This window comes from Xiphophorus couchianus, chromosome 15 (genome assembly GCF_001444195.1).
Source record: "Xiphophorus couchianus chromosome 15, X_couchianus-1.0, whole genome shotgun sequence".
Classification (NCBI taxonomy): Eukaryota; Metazoa; Chordata; class Actinopteri; order Cyprinodontiformes; family Poeciliidae; genus Xiphophorus; species Xiphophorus couchianus.
The window spans coordinates 7853611-7873886 of NC_040242.1; the positions used below are offsets into that span (position 1 = coordinate 7853611).

The 20276-nt window shown below is 38.1% G+C and overlaps 2 protein-coding genes across 2 annotated transcripts in view; both read right to left on the bottom strand.

Moving 5' to 3' along the window:
* ezrb (ezrin b) overlaps window positions 1-8808 on the bottom strand; it is a 34785-nt gene extending 25977 nt beyond the window's left edge. Inside the window, exons 1-2 of the mRNA XM_028040158.1 lie at window positions 8790-8808; window positions 6723-6858 (exon numbers count right to left, since the gene is read on the bottom strand). Coding sequence (XP_027895959.1) covers window positions 6723-6734 — 12 coding nt within the window. The 5' untranslated portion in view covers window positions 6735-6858; window positions 8790-8808. The remainder of the gene's footprint in view (window positions 1-6722; window positions 6859-8789) is intronic.
* Window positions 8809-11449: 2641 nt separating this feature from the next.
* On the bottom strand, window positions 11450-15077 carry rsph3 (radial spoke head 3). The gene is made up of 8 exons (XM_028039478.1): window positions 14838-15077; window positions 13655-13736; window positions 13378-13519; window positions 13154-13299; window positions 12837-13040; window positions 12332-12494; window positions 12128-12214; window positions 11450-11583 (listed from the first exon to the last, which is right to left on the bottom strand). The coding sequence occupies exons 1-8, from the start codon at window positions 14900-14902 to the stop codon at window positions 11504-11506; spliced, it is 969 nt and encodes a 322-aa protein (XP_027895279.1). The 5' UTR covers window positions 14903-15077; the 3' UTR covers window positions 11450-11503.
* Between the last annotated feature and the right edge of the window lie 5199 nt (window positions 15078-20276).

The window sequence follows — 20276 nt, forward strand, 5'->3', positions numbered from 1 at the left end:
GACAGCCATCTACCTGAGCCATGCATGATGCACAGCAAGACAGTTCTCTTGTCACAACAATCCACCCCAGTGATTAATCCACAGTTTCAAAATATATATGCAAACAGAACGATTGCCATGACAAATGGAATAATAGAAAATGACGTCAACTGTGTATCATAATAGGGAGAAACAATATTCAGCACTGTACAGTAGGTTTAGTTCGTAATCATAAAACGTCATGAGAATTTAGACAAAGGCCATAAAACAACCCACAAATATTTACAATGGCTGCTTTGAGGCAAAGCGCACACAGAATGACTTTTCCTGTGGATATAATGTCAAAAGTCCCTAATATTTGCGGAGGTTATGAAAGAGACGGACCCTCCGAGTATCGACTGGGCTTATGAAAATGACACCAAGAGGTTAGTGGACACAGAGCTGAGAGGGAGAAAGCCAGCTTACAGAAGTCTCCTGTGACATCTTTCATCTCCAGTCCATTGTGACCGAGCCTCTACGACGCCCACGGGAAGAGGGTTGCCCCTGTCTGGTGACTCAGTGCGACTCTGATTCCCATGAATCTACAAAGGCTTAGTGATGGTAAATCCTGCAGAAGCAGCAAATCCAATCACAACTTTGGATAGAAAGCACCCGCTCCTACGCCGGTCAAGGATATGATAAAGACGAAGCTGTCTAGACAGTGGATATTCAAGAAGCCCTTTATCTCATAACATGCGTCAGCTACTTTCGAAGCCATAAAAATCAGAAACTTTGAAAAGCAAGACACTTTATCCCACAGCCTAAATTAAATTAGAGCTTGCAGCTACAAATGTTTTTGAAGTTCTGTACCCCAACAAAACATGTGTGCACAATTTGAAATTTAAGAGTCGGCAGCCTAATTAAGAGACCAGTTTCAAGTCAAAGCTAAAATGTAAAGAAAGGAGGGAGGAAGGACTACATTTTACAGCAAAACAAAGCTTTCCTTTCAGCTGTGTTGCCCCGGCAGCCCAACTCACTGGAGCCAGATTACCAAATATACCCACACAAACTGAATCTGCTTTACCGAGTGTTTTCCTTTTATTAAAATAATGATCTAGACATTGAACAGTTTGGGAAAGGTTTCTTACATTTGCAAGAAGTTACAAGCAAAGCACCTAGAAAAAACACACAAAGCAGAATAAATGCATGTGTGGCACAGACAAGCCAAAAGAAACCACTGACCGAGTGATACGTGATCTGAACCAGAGATCTCCAACGGCAACGCACAATGAACTGTGACCATTCACAGCGGGGAAAAAGAAAAAAAAACATGACACATTTCCTAAAAATATACCTGGCAGGGGCCCACAGTTCCACTATCCAGCTTTAGTCAGACGAACGTATGCGGGGTTCCATATTAGTCATTACAGTAATAACTGGCTTCATCTTTTCAGCTAGAAAAGCACTCAAATATAAGCTGCCATGACAACAAAGTGTATTCAAGTTTGGTAACCAGGAAAACAAACATGTCTATTATCAACTTTAACATTAAGAGTCATTTCAAACCAATTATTTCCTAAGAAAGGGGACATGACAGTGAGAAACATTTATAGATGTTATCAGTCTCCATAGAAAAGTTTACTGCAGGCTGTTTGCCAAACCTCAGATTACGGAGGACAAGAGTGGCTTTTATCCCAACTGTGGACTAGATCTTTACCCCGAGTTGCACTATGGGAGTTTGGTTGTCCAGTCCGCATGTTTTGTGAAACTCTAGGCGACTTGTACTCATATCCTCTGAGGCATTTTGAGGCGAGGGCTGCAGAGGTATGAAGCAATGGGTATGCATTTAAGCACTGCATAACCAAAGACTTTTAGACAAAGTCGAGCTTATTCCTTACACAGGTTGGACTCAGAGTTTCCTCTCATCTCCCATCATGTAGTAATATCATTTTTATAGTTTGAATCTGAAATGTTTTCCATCCTGTCATGAAAAACTGAAGGTATAGTAATGGGTGCCTAGTCTCAGAATCTCCGAGTCTCATCTTTGTTTATGTAAATGATGTAGTTCTGTTGAAATCTTCAGGGGGAAAAAAAACCTTCAGCATGTACTGGTGTGGTTTATGGTGAATAGAAGGATTATCTGCAATGTGTGTGTCGACTGTGTGACTGCTATGGTTTTATCTGCTGCCTCCTATTAAAGGTTTTTGGAAATGTGGATTAAATTCCTCAACTCAATCGATTATGTGATGTTTAAGTTGGAATTGCAAAGAGCGAAGATTTAAAACATTTTTGCCAGAGATAAGCTGCGACTGTGATGGTTGGTTAAATGGATTTGTTTCTGTTAACCGGAGATAAACCAATGAAGTACCCTTGGAAATGAATCTAAGCTTCATATATAAAATCCAACAAAAATATTTTTATTTTGTAATACTCTGAAAAAAATAAAAGACCACTTAAAATGATCAGTTTCTCTGATTTTACTTATTATAGGTATTTGTTTGAGTAAAACTCAACATTGTTCTTTTATTCTATGAACTACTGACAACATGTCTGAAATTCCAAGCAAAAATGTAGTATTTTTTTGCAGAAAATGAGAAATGGTCAAAATAACAAAAAGGATGCAGTGGTTTCAGACCTCAAATAATGCAAAGACGACAAGTTCATATTCATTTACAAACAACAATACTAAGGTTTTAACTCAGGAAGAGTTCGGGGATCAATATTTGGTTTAATAACCATGAGGTTTTCATTGGGGTTCAGTGCAGTGGGCTCTTAATTTTTTCCAGAGCTGTATATCTGGAAATGATGATGTTCTGAGTCGGCTGGCCACCAATGCATAAGTTATATGATGTGAATAATGTTCTCATCATTTTGCTAAGAGATACACATTCTTCAGCAAAAATAAATCGGGTGTAATGTACACTCCTATCTAGGCTATAAAAGTTTACAAGCCGCTTTGGTCCTGCATCATAGGTTTCACTTTTAGTTTTGGTTCTGTTTGTTTTGAATTGACGAGCTAAAAAACAAAACTCAAAAGAAATGTGCAGTTTTTGGATTAAATTACATAAGAACTTAGAAAAAATATGTTTTAAGACTTAAGATTTTTATTTTTCTATTTTGGTATTCAACATTTTAGGTTCGGAAGTGAAGCATTTTTATTTTAATGTAACAAGCAGGCGGGTTTCATTAATGGACTCTTAGATTGCCATTGTGTGGTAATTGGTACCAATAGAGATTTTGATATCCTGGTGATGAAATGATAAATATATTTATCATTTAGCATCACAAAAAATTTTGATGTTAAATCAAATGTTGGTCAGCATTAATTCCCACCAATGTAACTCAAACTATTAAAGACACTGGATCAGTCGCTCTCTTTTTACCATTTTACTTTTCACTTGAAATTCATTTAGAAGTCTTAGCCAAAAAAGTTATTTTCCAAGCAATTTCATGTATGCTTGTAAAGAAGGGACCTGCCTTCAGCTGCAACAAAAGTTTTAATATTGATTCAGAGAACTTCCACTTGTGATTTGTCATTTTTAAAGTGAAATCAATAGACTGCTGAACTGTTATATCCAGTTAATGTTTAACTTATTAAACAAAATGTATATTTTCCAACTGCGGTAAATGTTAGGGCATATCAAGAATCCCTGATATTTTTCAGGTTTTTGCTTTGAAACTTTGTGGATGAGGCGGATTCCTTTCCCGCAGGTTAGGCAACAGGCACCAGTCAAGTTAAAGAAATGAGGTGGTCATCACATCTGTGGTTACAAATATGGGCTGAGCTGCATTCCTGTGTCGGGTCTGTTCAATATTTAACCCTCTGGATAGCTTACATGTTTAACAAGTATCCAGAACAGTGGGAACCGCCATTGTGATTGAGATAAAACCCATCTACAAGAGATATGGACCAGCCTTAGGAGTATTTAAAATACAGTCCTCTTAATTTCTAAAGCATGGATCACACCTACAGGGAGCTCCACATGAGATCAAGTAATAAAATGTTTGAAAATTGGTAAATCCCAATAATAGAACTGGTCATTACTATGGAAACACCCATCATCAATGATCACCTGCGATGGTAGGCACTCCTTGTTTGGTTCGTGTCCTCAAGGAGACGGGATTCTGGGAGAGCCAAGGAGCGCTATCGTTTACTTCTCACAATGTGTCATTGAAATAAGTGACACATGAGTCACAGAGCCGTCGATATGGGAGCGTTACACACCCCCACACACACACACACCCACGCCCCCACGCACACTGGTCCTTAAATATGGTTCAAGCTCCTATAATAAAAAAAAAACATCTCTCCTTTCCAACCACTTAATGCTGTTTGATTTTTTCCCAAGTTTACGACTTGTATAAATCACAGCCACTTTGTGTTTCTATGCAAGTTAGGATCAAATTCAAGGCAACTTTATTCTCTTATCTTTTGATCTTAGCAGAGAAAAGCAGCTCAGGTGACACATAATTTACTGTCATCACTCCTAGTTACATTTTCTTCCCTATAGCTAAATGTAAGAAAATATTTTCAAAGTGGTTATGGTTAGGCGTGACCTTTGATTTTGATGATTTCTGTGAGGCTTTGCTGCTATGCTATTAAAGAGAATGCCAAATGACCATTTGAGAATTCAAACCCACAGGGGCATTTCACATAACTCATGCTATGTGGAAAATAAACGCCCCAGCAGACATGTTCTGATTTGTTTACCATAAAATATAAAAATTTTGGGGGTTCTGTGATACTTTTCTATAGATTTTCAGATAATAAAATGCCAGTAGATTCCATGAAGTTTAAAATTGCATCTTAAATGTTCTAATAGAGTTCTGCATTTCTGCACAAAACGACAAATGAAGCCGTTTTCAGAAATGTTTGAAATTAATTCCCTTCATATTACGTCTCCTAAAAGTCCACTCTATAAAACTCTGGGTGGATTTATAATAGTTTAAGGCATAATAGTAGACAGTTCGCCCAGGTTCTTACTCTTCCTGTTGGCTGTTTGTTGTTTGATCTCTTTGAAAAGGGGCCACTGGTGATACAGAACCTTCAATTTCAACTTTTCAAATGTAAAATGTTTAAAATATGAAAGGAAATTGACTGATGACCAGCTAAGACCAATGGCAAGATTATGGGAAACTCAAAAATCCAATCAGTGAACATATTAAGCACTAACAGATAACTGCAACTGTCTTCAGTACAGAAGTTGTTATTGAAGGAAGAAAACTCAAAGTTAGGAATTTTCATTAAAAATTAAGATGGGAAAAGAAAAAAAAATAGAGATCTGCCATTTATTCAGGTGACACTTTCTAATAGAATAGAATAGAAGTACTTTATTCATCCCAGCAGGGAAATTACTTCGCAGTTACAGCATAGAGGATCAGGATGTAAAGATTTAGCAGAAAACCTGAACGCATTACAGTAACTTTGCTACACTTTGAAAATGTTGACTGTCTTTTGGAAATCTTAAGAGTTTTGCTAAAGGTCTTAATTATCTAGGAATTATCCAGACAGAGATTCAGCAATCCTGAGCTTTTTTCCCCGTCTTCATATTTTTGATTAAATGCTGGCTCGACTCACACTTCTCAAGCCTGTTAATCTAATTTCACACTTTTCACAGATGTGAAAACACAGTTTCTTACTTGAATCTCACCAGAAGCAGAAGTGAGACTCAGCAGTTGCGAGATGAATTTTTAAAGTATAAAGCTTTATACTTTAAAAGTATATTCATCAATTCTCCTGTTGCAAATATTGGGTGAATCATAGGGGAGGGACATATTGTCAGCATCTTCTTCTGAGCTCTTCACGTTGCCATGGAAAGTCAACTGTACAGTCTAATATTGTGGTCCAAAAAGGCTGCTTTGTGGCAACTGCTTGTTGATGCTTTCACATGGCAATGATGTAATTTCCACAGAAACGCACATGACAACCCAGACACCTTTTTAAACAAACCAGCAACAAACATTATGAGTCCAACAGTTGCTTTGGTCATCGTCATTACAACACAGGTTTGTACACTAAAATAAACTGTAGATAATAGTGATTTTCTTTAATCCTTCCCATTTGTTCCTCTTTTGAATAAATTACTTATTAAACTCCACTTTACAACATTAAGTCCAAGCAGAGTTATTTGACTGGAGGGGAAAAGTAGACATGTGCTTTAGTCCTGTTCATAACGGACAATCTCCATCACTTTTTCCTGCCTACAATAAGATGCACATGTGCGCCTCGTCGGAAATTTCCAAGTAGTGAGCTGAAAGAGGGGTGTGTATGACTGTACACCGTGCAAAGACTGGGGTGGGGCAAAGTGAGTCAGGAGAATGTGAAGAGAAAAACCTGTTCGAATATATAGTTCAGCTTCTTCTTCTTCTTCTTCTTCAACTGGCGGACAACTCCCAAAATCCAGACAGTTCAACTTTCAATACACTTTTTTGTTTAAAATACAAGAAATAGGATTCAACTGGTAATAAACTGACAACTTAATAACCTACACTTTAACCACATCTCATTTTTTTTTTCTTTATCTTTTTTGTTTCAAACTCCATTTTATACTGTTATGCGACATCTATTTAGTGAAGTTGATCATCTTTAATTAAACTCCCACACTATGTCTGTGATGACTTATGTTATTTAAATATTTTTAGTGACATATTTTAGTAAAATTAAAGTATTTATGATTAGTGTAAGCGCTACCACAGGTTTCCAACAACAGGAGTGGTTCAAAAGGGATCGAGTCAAAATATCAATAAAGTAAAGGGTCACCTACCGCTTTGGGCATTTTTGCCGTCCTTTTTCCCCCCCGAGCTGCTATGAAAAGAACTGCTAAATATGAGAACCAGAAATAAATAATAAATAAAATAAAGACGTGTGCTCCGTGCGGCTCCGGATCTCAGAGCGTCCTCCTGGGAGAGAGAAAAGAAGAGAAACGAGTTTCAACCACTTGTGTGCTACTTAAACCCAGCTGCTCAGATCGACACTCCTGCAGGCGACAGTCATCATGAAGATGAATCATCAAAGTCCGCAAACGTAGCACGCGCCACACCGGAATACTTCAAAATAAAAGTCGAACAACCAAGAAATGCTTTTTGATTTCCATACAAAGATATATCCAAACATCCAATTTCTTCCAGTTTTTTATTGCAATTCAAGTCGTTCAAGTCCAATAAATATCTTTAAATAATTAAGGTTACCACAAATTGTAAATAATATATGCTACCAATAAAAGCAGTGTTGGAACACACTCCTTTTTATTGGTGCTCATGAGCATCTTGAACAGTCTTGTACAGCAGAAAGTGTCAAGAAAAAGGTCATTAACAATGAAAGAGAGAAATGTAGGTCTTTCTTACAGAGAAATTATAAAGAAAGTCAAAGAGTCAGTCAACTTCATCATCAAAAGGCTCTCAGAAACTGGGGCAAATTCTGACAGGAAGAGACCTGACTGATCCAAAGTCACAACTGAGTCCAGATGACAAGTTTCTGAGAGTTAACAGCTTGCTTGATATGCGGCTCACAGGAGTTGTCCTGGCCGATGTAAGCAAAACTCAGTTTCAACTGTGAAGGAAAGATAGACAGAGCTGCAGACTTGGGAATACAAGTCCACAATTGGAATACTGACTGGAAGAAGACATTGTGGACTGATGAGTCAAAATGTAAAATCTTTGGTTCAACATGTACGGTGTCAAGAGGCGAAAAGGTGATTCCACATGTATGGCATAAACTGTCAAACTTGTAGGAGGAAGTGTGACGATCTGGGTCTGTTTCGCCGGATCATTAGTGAGAGGAACCAAAATGGTTCAAATGGTTCCATTTGAACTAAAATGGTGACCACAGCATTCAACAGCACAATGCATACCTTCTGGTATGCATCTAGATAGTCAGGAGTTCATACCTAAGCAAGATAATGACCCACAACATAAATATGCTTTAATTTCAGTGTGCAAAGAGACATTAAACTGCATATTTTAATAGCAAACTTGAAAAACTGGGGTGTTCTAAAACTAAACCTGATCCGTTGACATTTATTTCATTTCATTTATTATATTCTGTTAAAAATTAGCATCACAAATATATTGGGATCATTTTCAACAAAAAGATTTTCAGGATTTTATTTTATTTTAAAAAATACAAACCGGAAGCCCTGCAGCTTTGCGTTAGCTTGACAAAATTGAGTCACAACGGCACATATGGACGTTACGTTTTCTATGCAATGCGCCTCACCCGCTTTCTATAATAAATGTTTATTCTCTCCACCCTACTCTATTCTAACCTTCAGCGATGACGCCTGCTGCATTCGCCACCAGGCGCACACCTCAATTTATTTTCTTATCCAACTATTTGTTTGTGTCGCCTAACAAAGTCGATCGCAAAACACACAAAACTGCGTCTTACAGTAAAAACACACTAACAGCTTTTAAGCGGTGTTACCTGTTTACAGAGTGTTCAAATGTAGCAAAGTGAAGATTTGTGGACCTGGAAATGTTTCTGAGTTTTTGTTTGGTAATGTGCACACCCACATACATCGAGAGGGAAACTAAGCTCAGAACTGTTTCATTCTTCTGTTTTTTAACACGTAGTTTTACTAATAAAATTGAGCACAAAACTGCAAACATTTCAGCATCTTCAATTTGTGTGCTAATACTGAAATTTGGCTTTGAGTGGAAGCTCACATCCTAATCCCACAGACACCTGTTGGGAGATTTTCCTCCTTTGTGCGGCGCAGCAGGGAAGTGCGCGGCAGGATTAAAAAAAAAAAGTGCAGAAAAACCAAGTATTTGCGGATTTTTAAAGGTGCACTCCTAACTCAAACCAATAGCTGCTGAGGTGGAAGTCTTACCGGAGCTTGGTGTTGGGTTTTGGGAGATGAGTTTGCGTTTGTCCGGAGCGGACAGCCGCAGATTTTCTTCCAAACTCAGTGAATGCAGACAGACGCAATATGGCGCTCCTCCATCCCAGACAGAGTGGAGAGCGGCTGCAGGCGCCGGGAAGATGCGGGACTCCACAGGTTCACATTTTCACCTGGGCTTAAAACCTTTGCTACCGTCTACAGGTGCATCTCAACAAACTGGAATATCAAAGAAATATTGATTTATTTCTGTAATTTAATAAATAAGTGAAACTCATGTACAGATTTGTTACACACAAACTGATATGTTTAAAGCGTTTACTACTTATAACATTATGATTGTACCTTCCAGCTAATGAAAGGTCAATGGATGGAGTTATGTCACATGGAAAAACCCCAAAAGTAAACAACCTGAAGGCTGCTGTGAAAGCAAATGCTATAGCACATGAATGCAATAACTCATACCAAAGGTGCTCTAACTAGATATTTAATTGCATTTTCATGGACTGACATTTCAGTTGTGAAAATATTTTTTATTGTTTTAGTTGAAGATATTATGGTTGCTTGTGCATTTTTTTTCCTTCCACTCAATTTTCAATCAATACGGTTGTGTGCATGTGGGAACAGCCAGTTGTTTCAGCAACAATTATCAAATCACCCTGGATTTCTGTGGGCCATAACGTAACATTTCTGTTTCTGTTAATATTCCAATGACCTGAGTGACTGATCTTTGAAGACAAAACGATCAAAATTAACAGATAAAAATGATTGAAATATAAACTTCTGGGTGCACTGATTATAATTATGAGATTTACGTTTTAAAATAAACCACTGAAATGAATGTACTTTTTAAATTTATTAAGATATTTGTGCATAATTACAGGGCCCTCATTCAACGGTGTCCTGTAATTATGTAATTATAAAATGTGTTTAACGCTGAATTTATAGACAACTGATTTAAATAGTGATTCCTTATTGATTACATTCTATATTTTATTTATGATTCAGTAACAATCTGACTAAGAAGGGAACATTTGCCTTTAAATGAGCTGCGTAAATCCGGTGAGAGAGATCAGTCATGTGTGCAGCAGGAACCGTTAATACGACCTGACTGAAGGAAAACATTTGAAGCGCATCCATCAGCTGATCATAGACTGTGAACTAGAGGTTACCTGCCGCTGGTTACGTCACAGCAGAAACTTTCACAGACAGGAAGTGATCCACCGCACCCAGCGGGCGGAACTTATCCGAGGAGCTGCAGCGAGCAGAGGTGGGAGGCGTCAAAGGTGAGCCGACCAATGGCGCCGCGGGGATTAAAATAGAGCCGTATATATCCGAGGTTTCACCTACTTCTCTACATCACACGAAACCACAAAGGGATGCGGTAGTCCTGCTCACCGCCACTCCTTTCACCGAGTGAAACGCAGCAATGTGTTGCATTTTTCTCCAGGATCTGAAGAACTAAAAATAAAACTTGCCCATAATTTGGCGCAACATCAAGCTTAATGAGCTAATATGAAAGGAATTCAAAGGTTAAAGGAAATTCCCAGATTGGTCATGAAAGATAAAAAAAGAAAGGATGTGGAGACTTGTTCTTTGTACTCTTTTACTATAAGCGCTTCGTTAAGCTGAACAGTTTGCTTGACAAAAATGCAAAACTTTCTTTTATTTGCCTGTAGGCGCATCTGAATTAACTGAACAGATGCTGATGCAAATTAATTAATTCAAAGGAAGGCACTTTGAATGATCATTTGACTGGAGCTCATTGATTGCCACTAGTTGAGTGTCTCAGCTCATAAAACCTGAGAGAATGTGTCATGCTTGTTTGCTCTGCTTTGGCTGAGAGAGGCAGGTTGGGACATCAGTGAGAAGCTGCTTATGGTTCCTTTAATGCAGAGCTCAAAGCTCCACATTTATGTGTATAGTTTATTTACAAGTAGATAAACACTGCCTAAACAGTGAATAGTTTAAAAAAAAAAATCTAAATGATTTTCATAGATTTCTGTTTCTGATAGGGCTTGACCTAAACACACAGATTTGACCTTTCACACCCTTTTAACACGCTGTCACCACTCTGAAAGTATTCTTAACAGACCATTTTATCTTATTTTAGCCAAACACACTTATCCCAAAGCGATGTCATCCATGACTCTTTAAACCAATACATAAATAAATAATGTGTGGAAATATTGAATGGACGGCAGTTTCACCCAGAGAGTATTTTTATCTGAAATGATTGTTTACATTTTAAACAATGTTATCAAATGGTGATGTAAGAGCTTTATGTACCACATAAAGAAACTGAACACCTGAGAGAAACATTCATCACTTTCAAATATTGAGGAAAGGATTTTGACATGGCATCTCTTGCTAAAATATTTTTTATAAAAGTGACCATTAACAGAAAGCAGACTCAGCCTTCTGATTGGATAGTTGCATGAATTTATGTAAAGCTTTATAGGTTTATTAATATACATATAAGTCATTTTCTTAAGATCCTGGATCAACAAAACCAACTAAATATATTTCTTAATATGAAAGCTAAAGCAGTTTGTTAAATACAAGCCAAAGGGAATCCTTCAGATCACAAAACAGTGTAAAGCACATTTATTTTTTCAATTGACAACAAACTGAATCGTGAAAGATAAAAATACTTTTTTATGACTTTTATTTCTGATGGAACATTTTCTGATCACCTGATCTTTTCATGAGTCACAGCAGTTCTGACCCAACATGAGATGCGTAAACTCCAGCAGTCTTTTCTGGGTGACTTCATAGATGATGTCTGAAACAGACACACAAGATGAACATCTTTAAATCGCATTTTGCTCGGTAATGCTCTTGCTACTCTTCCAGGAGCTGTGTAATGTTTAGTAACTACCAGTAGATGGCACTAGATGAAAGTGTTATAACTTTATGCAACTTTTTAAATATTTTGGTGACACATAGATGGGACTAGTAAAATGATTTTTGTCCATTAGTTCTAAGGAGGCACGTAACTGTGGCTGTTTCTGAATAATTACATTTCTTTGCAAAATTATTCATACTCCCTTGAACACTAGAGCAGGGCAAGTTACTTGATTGCAAAATAAAAGAAAAGAAAAACACAAGAACACATGGACGTTTTCAAATCTTGCCCAAGATGTTCCTGAAAACCTCTGAAGACTTCACAAAACATGACAACGGATGCTAAATAATAGAGTGGGCTGAACATTTCAAGTGTAAATAATTTACCATGCTTCTTTTTTAGAATAACACATCTGAAGCAATTGATGAAGCTGTGATCAATTAAAAGGTTGAAAACAATAAAAGGATTCAGAGTATCTTACTGTCCAGCACTTCTCTTGCTGCATATCTCTTGTCTAATTGGTTGTTGACCTCAGCAATGAGCCATGGGAGGAAATTCACTGAAATATCTGCAAAAATAACACCAGAAACATATATTTTTAAAAAAAACATGCAATGGAAAAGCCTCCACGCAGGCACTCATAGAGCCCCCTTTTGGTAGAACAATGAAAGCTGAAGAGGCTCGCCTTTCTCCACAGGGTCATAGAAGTAGCCGTGGTTTCTGAGAGCGGTGAAGACTGCAGGGATTAGTCCAGCCAAGTACTGCTGGCTGAACACCCGGGCGGCGATCTTCTCTGCGGTTTCCTCCTCCTTCTTTAGCACTTCCTTCTGCTGGGCAACTCTGCGCTCCTGGAATCAAAAGGAAAATGTTTTTTTATATTTATGTGTGTGTGTGCAAAAAATACCCCCCTCACCCCCACACACATATATATAAAAAAGAGATTTCTAAGAAAAGCGCCAATCAGATTAGATTTGATGAGTCTCCTTAACAACAGCAAGCCCATCAAACCAAAACCACAGATCACACCACAAAACATAAAAATAGCTCTTATAAAGTTACAACTACTGATTGCATAAGAAGTATAAACTATTGCCCATGCAACTTTATGATAATAAATAATGCATTAAATGAAATGAAAATGAAGGTAAGAGTGTTGAATGCTTAATAATGGTAGCTGCTTGTTCTCGTACTTTCTCCTCTCGGTAGCGTCTCTCCTGCTCCTCCAGACGCTGCACCTCTGCCAGCTCGTTGTTTCGGAGCTCTTGGAAGACCCTCTGCTGGGTCCGCAGGCAGGCCAGCTCCTCCTCCTCCATCACTTCCAGCAGGGACTGTTCAATCGTCTTTCCAACCAGAACCTCCAACACAGGCTGCACCTCCAGGTCAAAGTCAAACAGCTGCAGAGGATGCATATATTTAGATGATGCGTTGTTTGCTTTACCCTGTAGTCACCGTTTGTCTGTCAATATGTACACATTATCTTTATTGTATTTCTGCTGAAAATACTCACATCCCCCTCCTCTATCTGCGTTTCAACATCTACCCCAGATTTGGCAGGAACGAAGAGGGGAGTCGATGGTTTATCCAGGAAATCGTCGGTCTGACAATCCATCTCACTAACTTGAATGATATTGCTCAGCTCCTCAAGGAAAGAGTCTGGAAATAACAGAGACAGTAGTTTGTTTACAGGGTTCAAAAGTACATGGGAAAACGATTTTAGCTAAAGTGCTTCACCTGTTTGCACATCAACATGTTGTCTGCCCTCTATAGCTTCAGGAGTCTTGGTTTTTAACTGATCCTTGGCCTGCTTTCGAGCAATAGCTCTCCTTCTGTACGCCTGCTGTCTTTGCTGCATACCAGGGTCTGAATGATTATTCTGTAGAAATTGGGGGATACAAGATCATTCAAAATTCAAAAATACTTTATTTATTCCAAAAGGAGATTCAATTAAAAAATAATAATGATGACAAAAATGTAGAAAAAGAGGGTAACATAGATGTTTCATCCATACTTTTGAAATGACCTGCTGGCCTTGGAGGTTTCCTCTGACGACCCGACGATCATACATAATGTTTCCATACTGCAGCTGGCTCCTATTTTGGCAACAAAAGAGGTGCAATAAAATCTTCAGCAGTTTAACTTTGTCATCCTGGTTGTTCAGAGAGAAAAACTGATCCTCAGTAATGTTATATTTAGATACAGAAGGAGTGTTTGAAATGCTTTTTCAGACATTTCGTTCGTTGACTGTGAAAAACATTACTAGAGTGCAGTGAATCCCAATTTCACTTTTTTGTACCTTTGCTTTTTGTCACATTTAGATGTTATTTTTCTTTGATGAGTTCGAAGGAAAACTCAGCTTTATAAAAGAATAAAGATAAGTTTATTCTTTTATAAGTTACAGCCAAGTGTGATTAAGACCTGACCTGTATAATAAAGAAGTCTCATTAAACAGGGGGCCCTGAATATTATTCTCGAGCATAAAACCCAGACGAAGAATGTCTGGTCATCAGCTTACCTGGCTTAGGCAGCAGGAGCATGATTTAAAGTACGCAGCAAGTTTACCTCTGAATAGCTCGTAAAACAAAAGAAATGCTTTACATTAAAGCATTTTCATTTAGAAATGGGAATTTCATTATCAGACAGTGAAATTACAGTTAAAATATGCAGGTTAAAGAGGTACTTTCTTATTTAAATGTCAAGTAATACCATAGAAAAAGAAAAGAAAAAGAAACCAAAATTGGACTAATATTTGTACTGACTTGTCTGACTACTGTAAAATTAGTGGATTTCATACTTTCTAGTTGTTGTCCTACAGTGAAAGTGAAGGACTTTTTTACTTAAAAATCCTTTATTTAAAACATAAAAACATTTAAACAATGGCAGACACAGACAATAACTTGTTAACATAAATGGATTTAACTTTATTTTTCTTAAGCTATTTTGACTCATCTTTAAATTACAGAAACATGCATGGAGTAGTCAGATTCTTTTTTTAATGTATTTTAAATCCTAAAAATAATTTCAAGACCTTGTATTTTATGGCCCACAGTGAGGACCCGACCCCACGCTTCGGAACCACTATGCAAAATTACACTGCTAGTCTGGACCTGAGAGCTCATACAACTACTATGTAATAACAGTAACAATCTTGCAGCTTTATCGTTTTAGCTAAACAGTTTAAAAAAGAAACGTACGGGTCGGGCAGATCTCTGTATTTGCGGATCTCCACAGGTTTGGGGTGACTTGAGTAGGTGTACATCCCGTTTGGTTCTCTGGGGCAGTACAGACGGAAAGCAATGGATCGGAAGCCGCTCCGAACTTTATTTACCGAGATACAGTTCAAATTGGCGCTGACACTTGGCGAGTAAAGTCGTCTGTTTGGAAGCTAACAAGTGCGCAACGGTTGTAGCAACCGTATCCAGGAAGAAAACAAAGCGGACGTTACGTCACTTCCATTCAACGCCCACATTTTTACGAGTTGGCTAATTATAACGCTTAACCCTATTTTAATTTTAATTTTTTTTTTGCGTACCTTTTTGCTGATAACTAGGAATATTATTTATGTGCCGATCAAGTTAATTCAATTGCGTCATGTTTTAAAAAACGCCCAACTAAAAATAAAACATCAAACTTTTAAGGACGTAATAGTTTTTCAAATGTCAGAAATAGGATTGGAAAATAAAATAAATATAGATCTTTTCAGTTTGTACCCAATTATCAAAAGTTCAGAAAATACAAATCTGATAGAGCGTCCACAGAAAAAGTATAACTAACAGAATTGTGCCTAATAGGCATATAAAACACAGAAACAAATTATTTATGAACACTTATGGCTGGCTGTGTTGTCACTATAGGAACTCAAATTAACATGTTTGCGTTACATTTTTCTTTCTATCATCAGTACTTGGACTTTCACAGCAGCTTATATGTTTCTTGTTATTTGCAGACTATTTTTGCCTTGTTGAAAACAAAAAAAAAAGATCTCAACTTCCTGTGGTTCAGGTCTATGGAGCCCCAAAGCTAATAAAGACACAGGTAGTGCAGGAAAAAAAAAGTTCTGAGTATAACCTTTTGAAGCAAAGACCACATCCTGCATAAAAAGCCAATAGGTGAAAAGTCATCCTCCTATTGTTGCACACCTACACTTTCCCTAAACTATAAACATAAAAAGTGTTACTAGAAAAGTTCTAATTCAGTCTGGACATTATCTCATTATCTTGACGGTTACATCGTGATAACACCGAATATCTACGTACAGAGGCCTTTGGGAACAGGCAGTATGTGCAACATCGACTGCTCAACGTGCATGTGGGGTTCACAGGCAAAGCGTGACTGCACTCTTGAAAACAGATTTGTTTTGCTCCCTGCCAACAACAAGCTGCGGCCAGCATGAGGTGTTTAGTAAAAACCTGAAACGCAGCTGAACACGGCGCCGAACCACAGGCAGCATTCTCAGCCCTACGTACAGAAAAGACTGAAAGCGTCAGAGAAAAGTAGGACAGCGACCAGCCCTAAGCTGCGTGCAGGAGGAAAAAAGGTCACAGCTTTGTGAGAGTGACGTCAGAGCTGGACCTATCAATTATTTCATCTACGTCTTGGTTTTTCTCGACAGAACTGTCAAAAATCATTTTTCTAATACTGCTATTACATAACGTAGCCCCCACCACAATATTTATTCACAATGTGGAGCTAAATATAGCTGCAGCAGCATATGCTTCTTTGTATAAGGAGCATCCACTCATTGGAGGGGTTTGTGTGCTTTGAGGAGCTGGGCTTTGCATCCCTTAGTGCACAATGCATTGTTCATGCCTCAGTGGTCCCAAATCATTACGCTTTATTAAAATGAGCAAACGGCCAGGCTTTGCCACTGTATTAGCCTGTTCTCGTTAGCCAGAGCCGCAATATTATGTAACCAGCAGGGCAAGCTTCCACACGTTCACCCATTGTTTTGGGGGGCGCTTTGAGTCTGAGGTTCTCCTCACACAACCTAAACGTTTAAACTCTCCGCTCACTCTTCAAACACAGACAGGAAGTTTCCAGGTTGACGTCAACAAGAGAGTTATCACTGTGGCTTCAACATTTTAGAACAATGGGTCTTATCTTGGACAGTGAAGAAGTGAAGTGTTACACATGGGCGTAAAAACATTTAGTCTGTGAAAAAAAAATGGTTGCTGAAACCTTGCAAAAGGTGCATCAACAGCTTTTGTAGAAGCAGGAAAACAGAGAGGCTCCATTGTTTAAACTTTGCCACTTATTCAATTATTACTCTGTTTTATAGTCACCAGTCGGAAATCAAAAACCTGCGGCACATTTAAAATACATTTGTCCCCTTGCAGATTCTTTCTGTTTTGGCTTTCTGCTCACATTTAAATAATTTGAGAAATTTTCATCGAAATATAAGCTAGGTCAATACAAAATGTGAAATTATAATGTAATGTTTTAAGCACACAAACCTGCGTGTATGTGGAAAAGTAATTGCCTCCAGCATTTGTGATGACTGGCAATGAGTCTTTTGCATCGATGTGGAGGAATTTTCCTCCACCCTTCTGCGTAGAATTGTTTTATTTCAGAAATGTTTAACAATTTTAAAGCATAAATGGCTGAAAGACATGTCTTACCATCCAAACCTTGTTTTAGTCTAGACTTTGACTAGACCATTCCAAAACCTTTATTAAGTTTTTCTTCTTTAGCCATTTAGAGATAGACTTGCATCCACATCCACCACTATGTTTAACATCATGATAGTTCATGAACAGTGTTTATGAAATACTGTTACATTTATGCCACATTTAACTGTAAGCTACATTTCATCATGTGTAATTTTAAGAATGAAATCAGAACAAGCATAACTGAAAACAGACTAGAAACAGGATGGGGTGGAGTAACAGGGTGGAGTAACAAGGTGGAGTAGCAGGGTGGAGTTACTGGTCATGTTAATGCAGGAATCTGTGAGAGGACAAATTAAAGTGTTGAGCCTAAATACTGAGGGATGAGTGGAGGATGACACTGATATTTTTCTCCATTTGAAACTTACAGATCTTTACACTTTCTTTGATTCTTCATCTTAGCTGACATCACCAAGAAGTAGCAAGAATACAACCTCTTTGCAAACAAGCCACTTTGGAAATATTTTTTTGATAAAACATTCACCAAGCAGAAATGATCATTCAATCAAGCAAGGGAGGCGCTGCAGGGAGAAAATATAATTATTTCCAAGAGTAAAAAATGCAGATGATGTGCTGCTTTTTTATGATATGGTCTGTTTGCTTCACAACATTTCTATTGCAACACAGCATAAGAAATCTGCCAAAGTCCTTGTGCCCCAATTATCTTCATCAACACCGTGTCCCCGTTTATTTTGCTGAACCCACACTTCACATGAGCGCTGTCGCTGCAATATTTACTGCAGGACATGTTCACACTGCTGATTATTGAGCAGCTCATCACGCTGAGCACTCGCGACACAGTGTGTATTTCTCCTGCCTTCATTATCGACAAGTGGTCACAGTAAGCTGAGCTGTGACAAAGCTCGCTGTCAAGAGCTGCTGGACATGGTCATTATGGCTGCCACATCAAAGGTAGCCTGTTAATAAACACGTTCTCATTGAGTCACATTGAGAGGAGCAAAGGATAAAATATTAAAATGCAGAACAAAAATACAGGTCGATTTTCGATTGTCAGGTCGATTCAACTGTTTTTCATAAGCAAAAGATAAAAAGAAATCATCCAAATGTCCACAAATGTGATAAAACAGCAACTTAAAAATACAAGAGATAAAGATACACTTGCTGTCCGTTTTATTAGACACATCTGTTCAATTGCTTTTGAATCAGCCAATCACCTGGCTTAATAAATAATCACCTCAACGTGTATTTAGGCATTTGGGGCCTTTCTTTGTGAAGCTTGCACGTTCTCACCTTGCATGTGTGGGTTCTGTCTGGGTACTCTGACTTCCTCCCACATCCCAAAAACATGATGGTTGGGTTAAGTCAACACTCAAAATTGCCCTTAGGTATGAGTACACTGAAAAAAAACGACTGCATTTCCAACTTTTAAAAAAATGTGTTAATTGGTCACACACGTAATCAAATTAAGTTTATCCAGGTTAATTTAATAAGTTTGTTTAGTCATCAATGTAAACAAACATAAAGTAAATTTGTGTTCATTGTAACCAATGAACACTATATTTTTTTAATTTGGAGCTCCATTCTCTTTTTTCAGTGTGTTTTGCATGGCTCATTGACCTGTGTTGTCCTGTTGGACTGGCGACTTGTTCAACCCGCCACTGAGCCTCCTCAGAACAACAGCTGACTTTTTTATTACGTTATATCAATATTTCAGACAAGCAGTTAGTGATCATAACCTCAAACTAAGATCCCAAAGGTGTTAGTACACCATAAGAGCTTAGATTGATCAGATCTAAAGTCATGTAAAAGGCATTATGAAAAGCCTTGGTGGATGTAACTACTGCTGTGCAAAGGGTCTCCAAGATGTGTTTCACTGCAATGTCATGCTAAGTTGCCAGGGTAACTACTACTAGCAATACAAGCTGATGAGAATAGCTTGTTCAGATAGTTACTTATAAGCGGATCAGCCATATTTAATCTGAAGAAATATTTACTCTGATGTTGGCTGCACATGAAGTGTGCAGCCAACATCACACATGAAGTTCTTGGAAAAATACTGGCTTAATCAACTTGGAAGCCAGAAATCCCAGCTTCTGAGGACAAACTGAATCTAAGTGAAATCTAACTGAAAATAAGTCACCACCCGAAAAAGGTCACACACTCTAATATGTGTGTGACCTTTTGATGACGTTTGATTACAGCACACATATGATGTGGCATTGTTTTGAAAAGATTCTGCAATGTCACAGAATTTATTTCTCTTGCATTGATGACGGCAGAGTCTGACTGCTGCACAAAGCCTTCTCCAGCATATTCCAACGATTCTTAATGGAGTTAAGGTCTGGACTCTATGGTGACTGATCCATGTATGAAAATTATGTCTCATGCTCCCTGAATCACTTGTTTATAATTTGAGCGTGATGAATTCTGGCATCGTCATCTTGGGATTTGCCTGTGTCATCAGGGTCATTGAGTATGTTGATAGCGAGCTGACCTCATTCTTGAACACGTATTGTTGCTGAACCGAGACCTGACCAACTACAGCAACCCCTGATCAGCCCTCACTAGGCATGATGGGTAGTCACTTCACCCACCTCTCTTCTTACCCTGGAACTCTGGGTAAATCTGCACTCATCAGACCGCATGACCTTTTTCCATTGCTCCAGAGTCCAATCTTTATGCTTAAATTAAAGCCTTTCTTCCCTGTTATTTAAATAGTCACAAAGCACAATCATTCTGAATTTTCTTCCGGCCACATTTCCTCCTGAAAGACGATGGGTCCTCACAATCCTTCCAGTTTTTAATAATGCATTGGACAGCTCTTAACCCAATTTGAGTAGTTTCTGCAATCTCTACAGATGTTTTCTCATGTGAAATATTTTATGAGTTTGTTTTGTCTGTCTGAATCTCTAGCATCATGTGAACCATTATTGTCGATGTTTAGAGTTTGGAAACAGTCCATTATCTAACCACAAGTTATTTGTGGCGAAGATCATCAAGATTCAT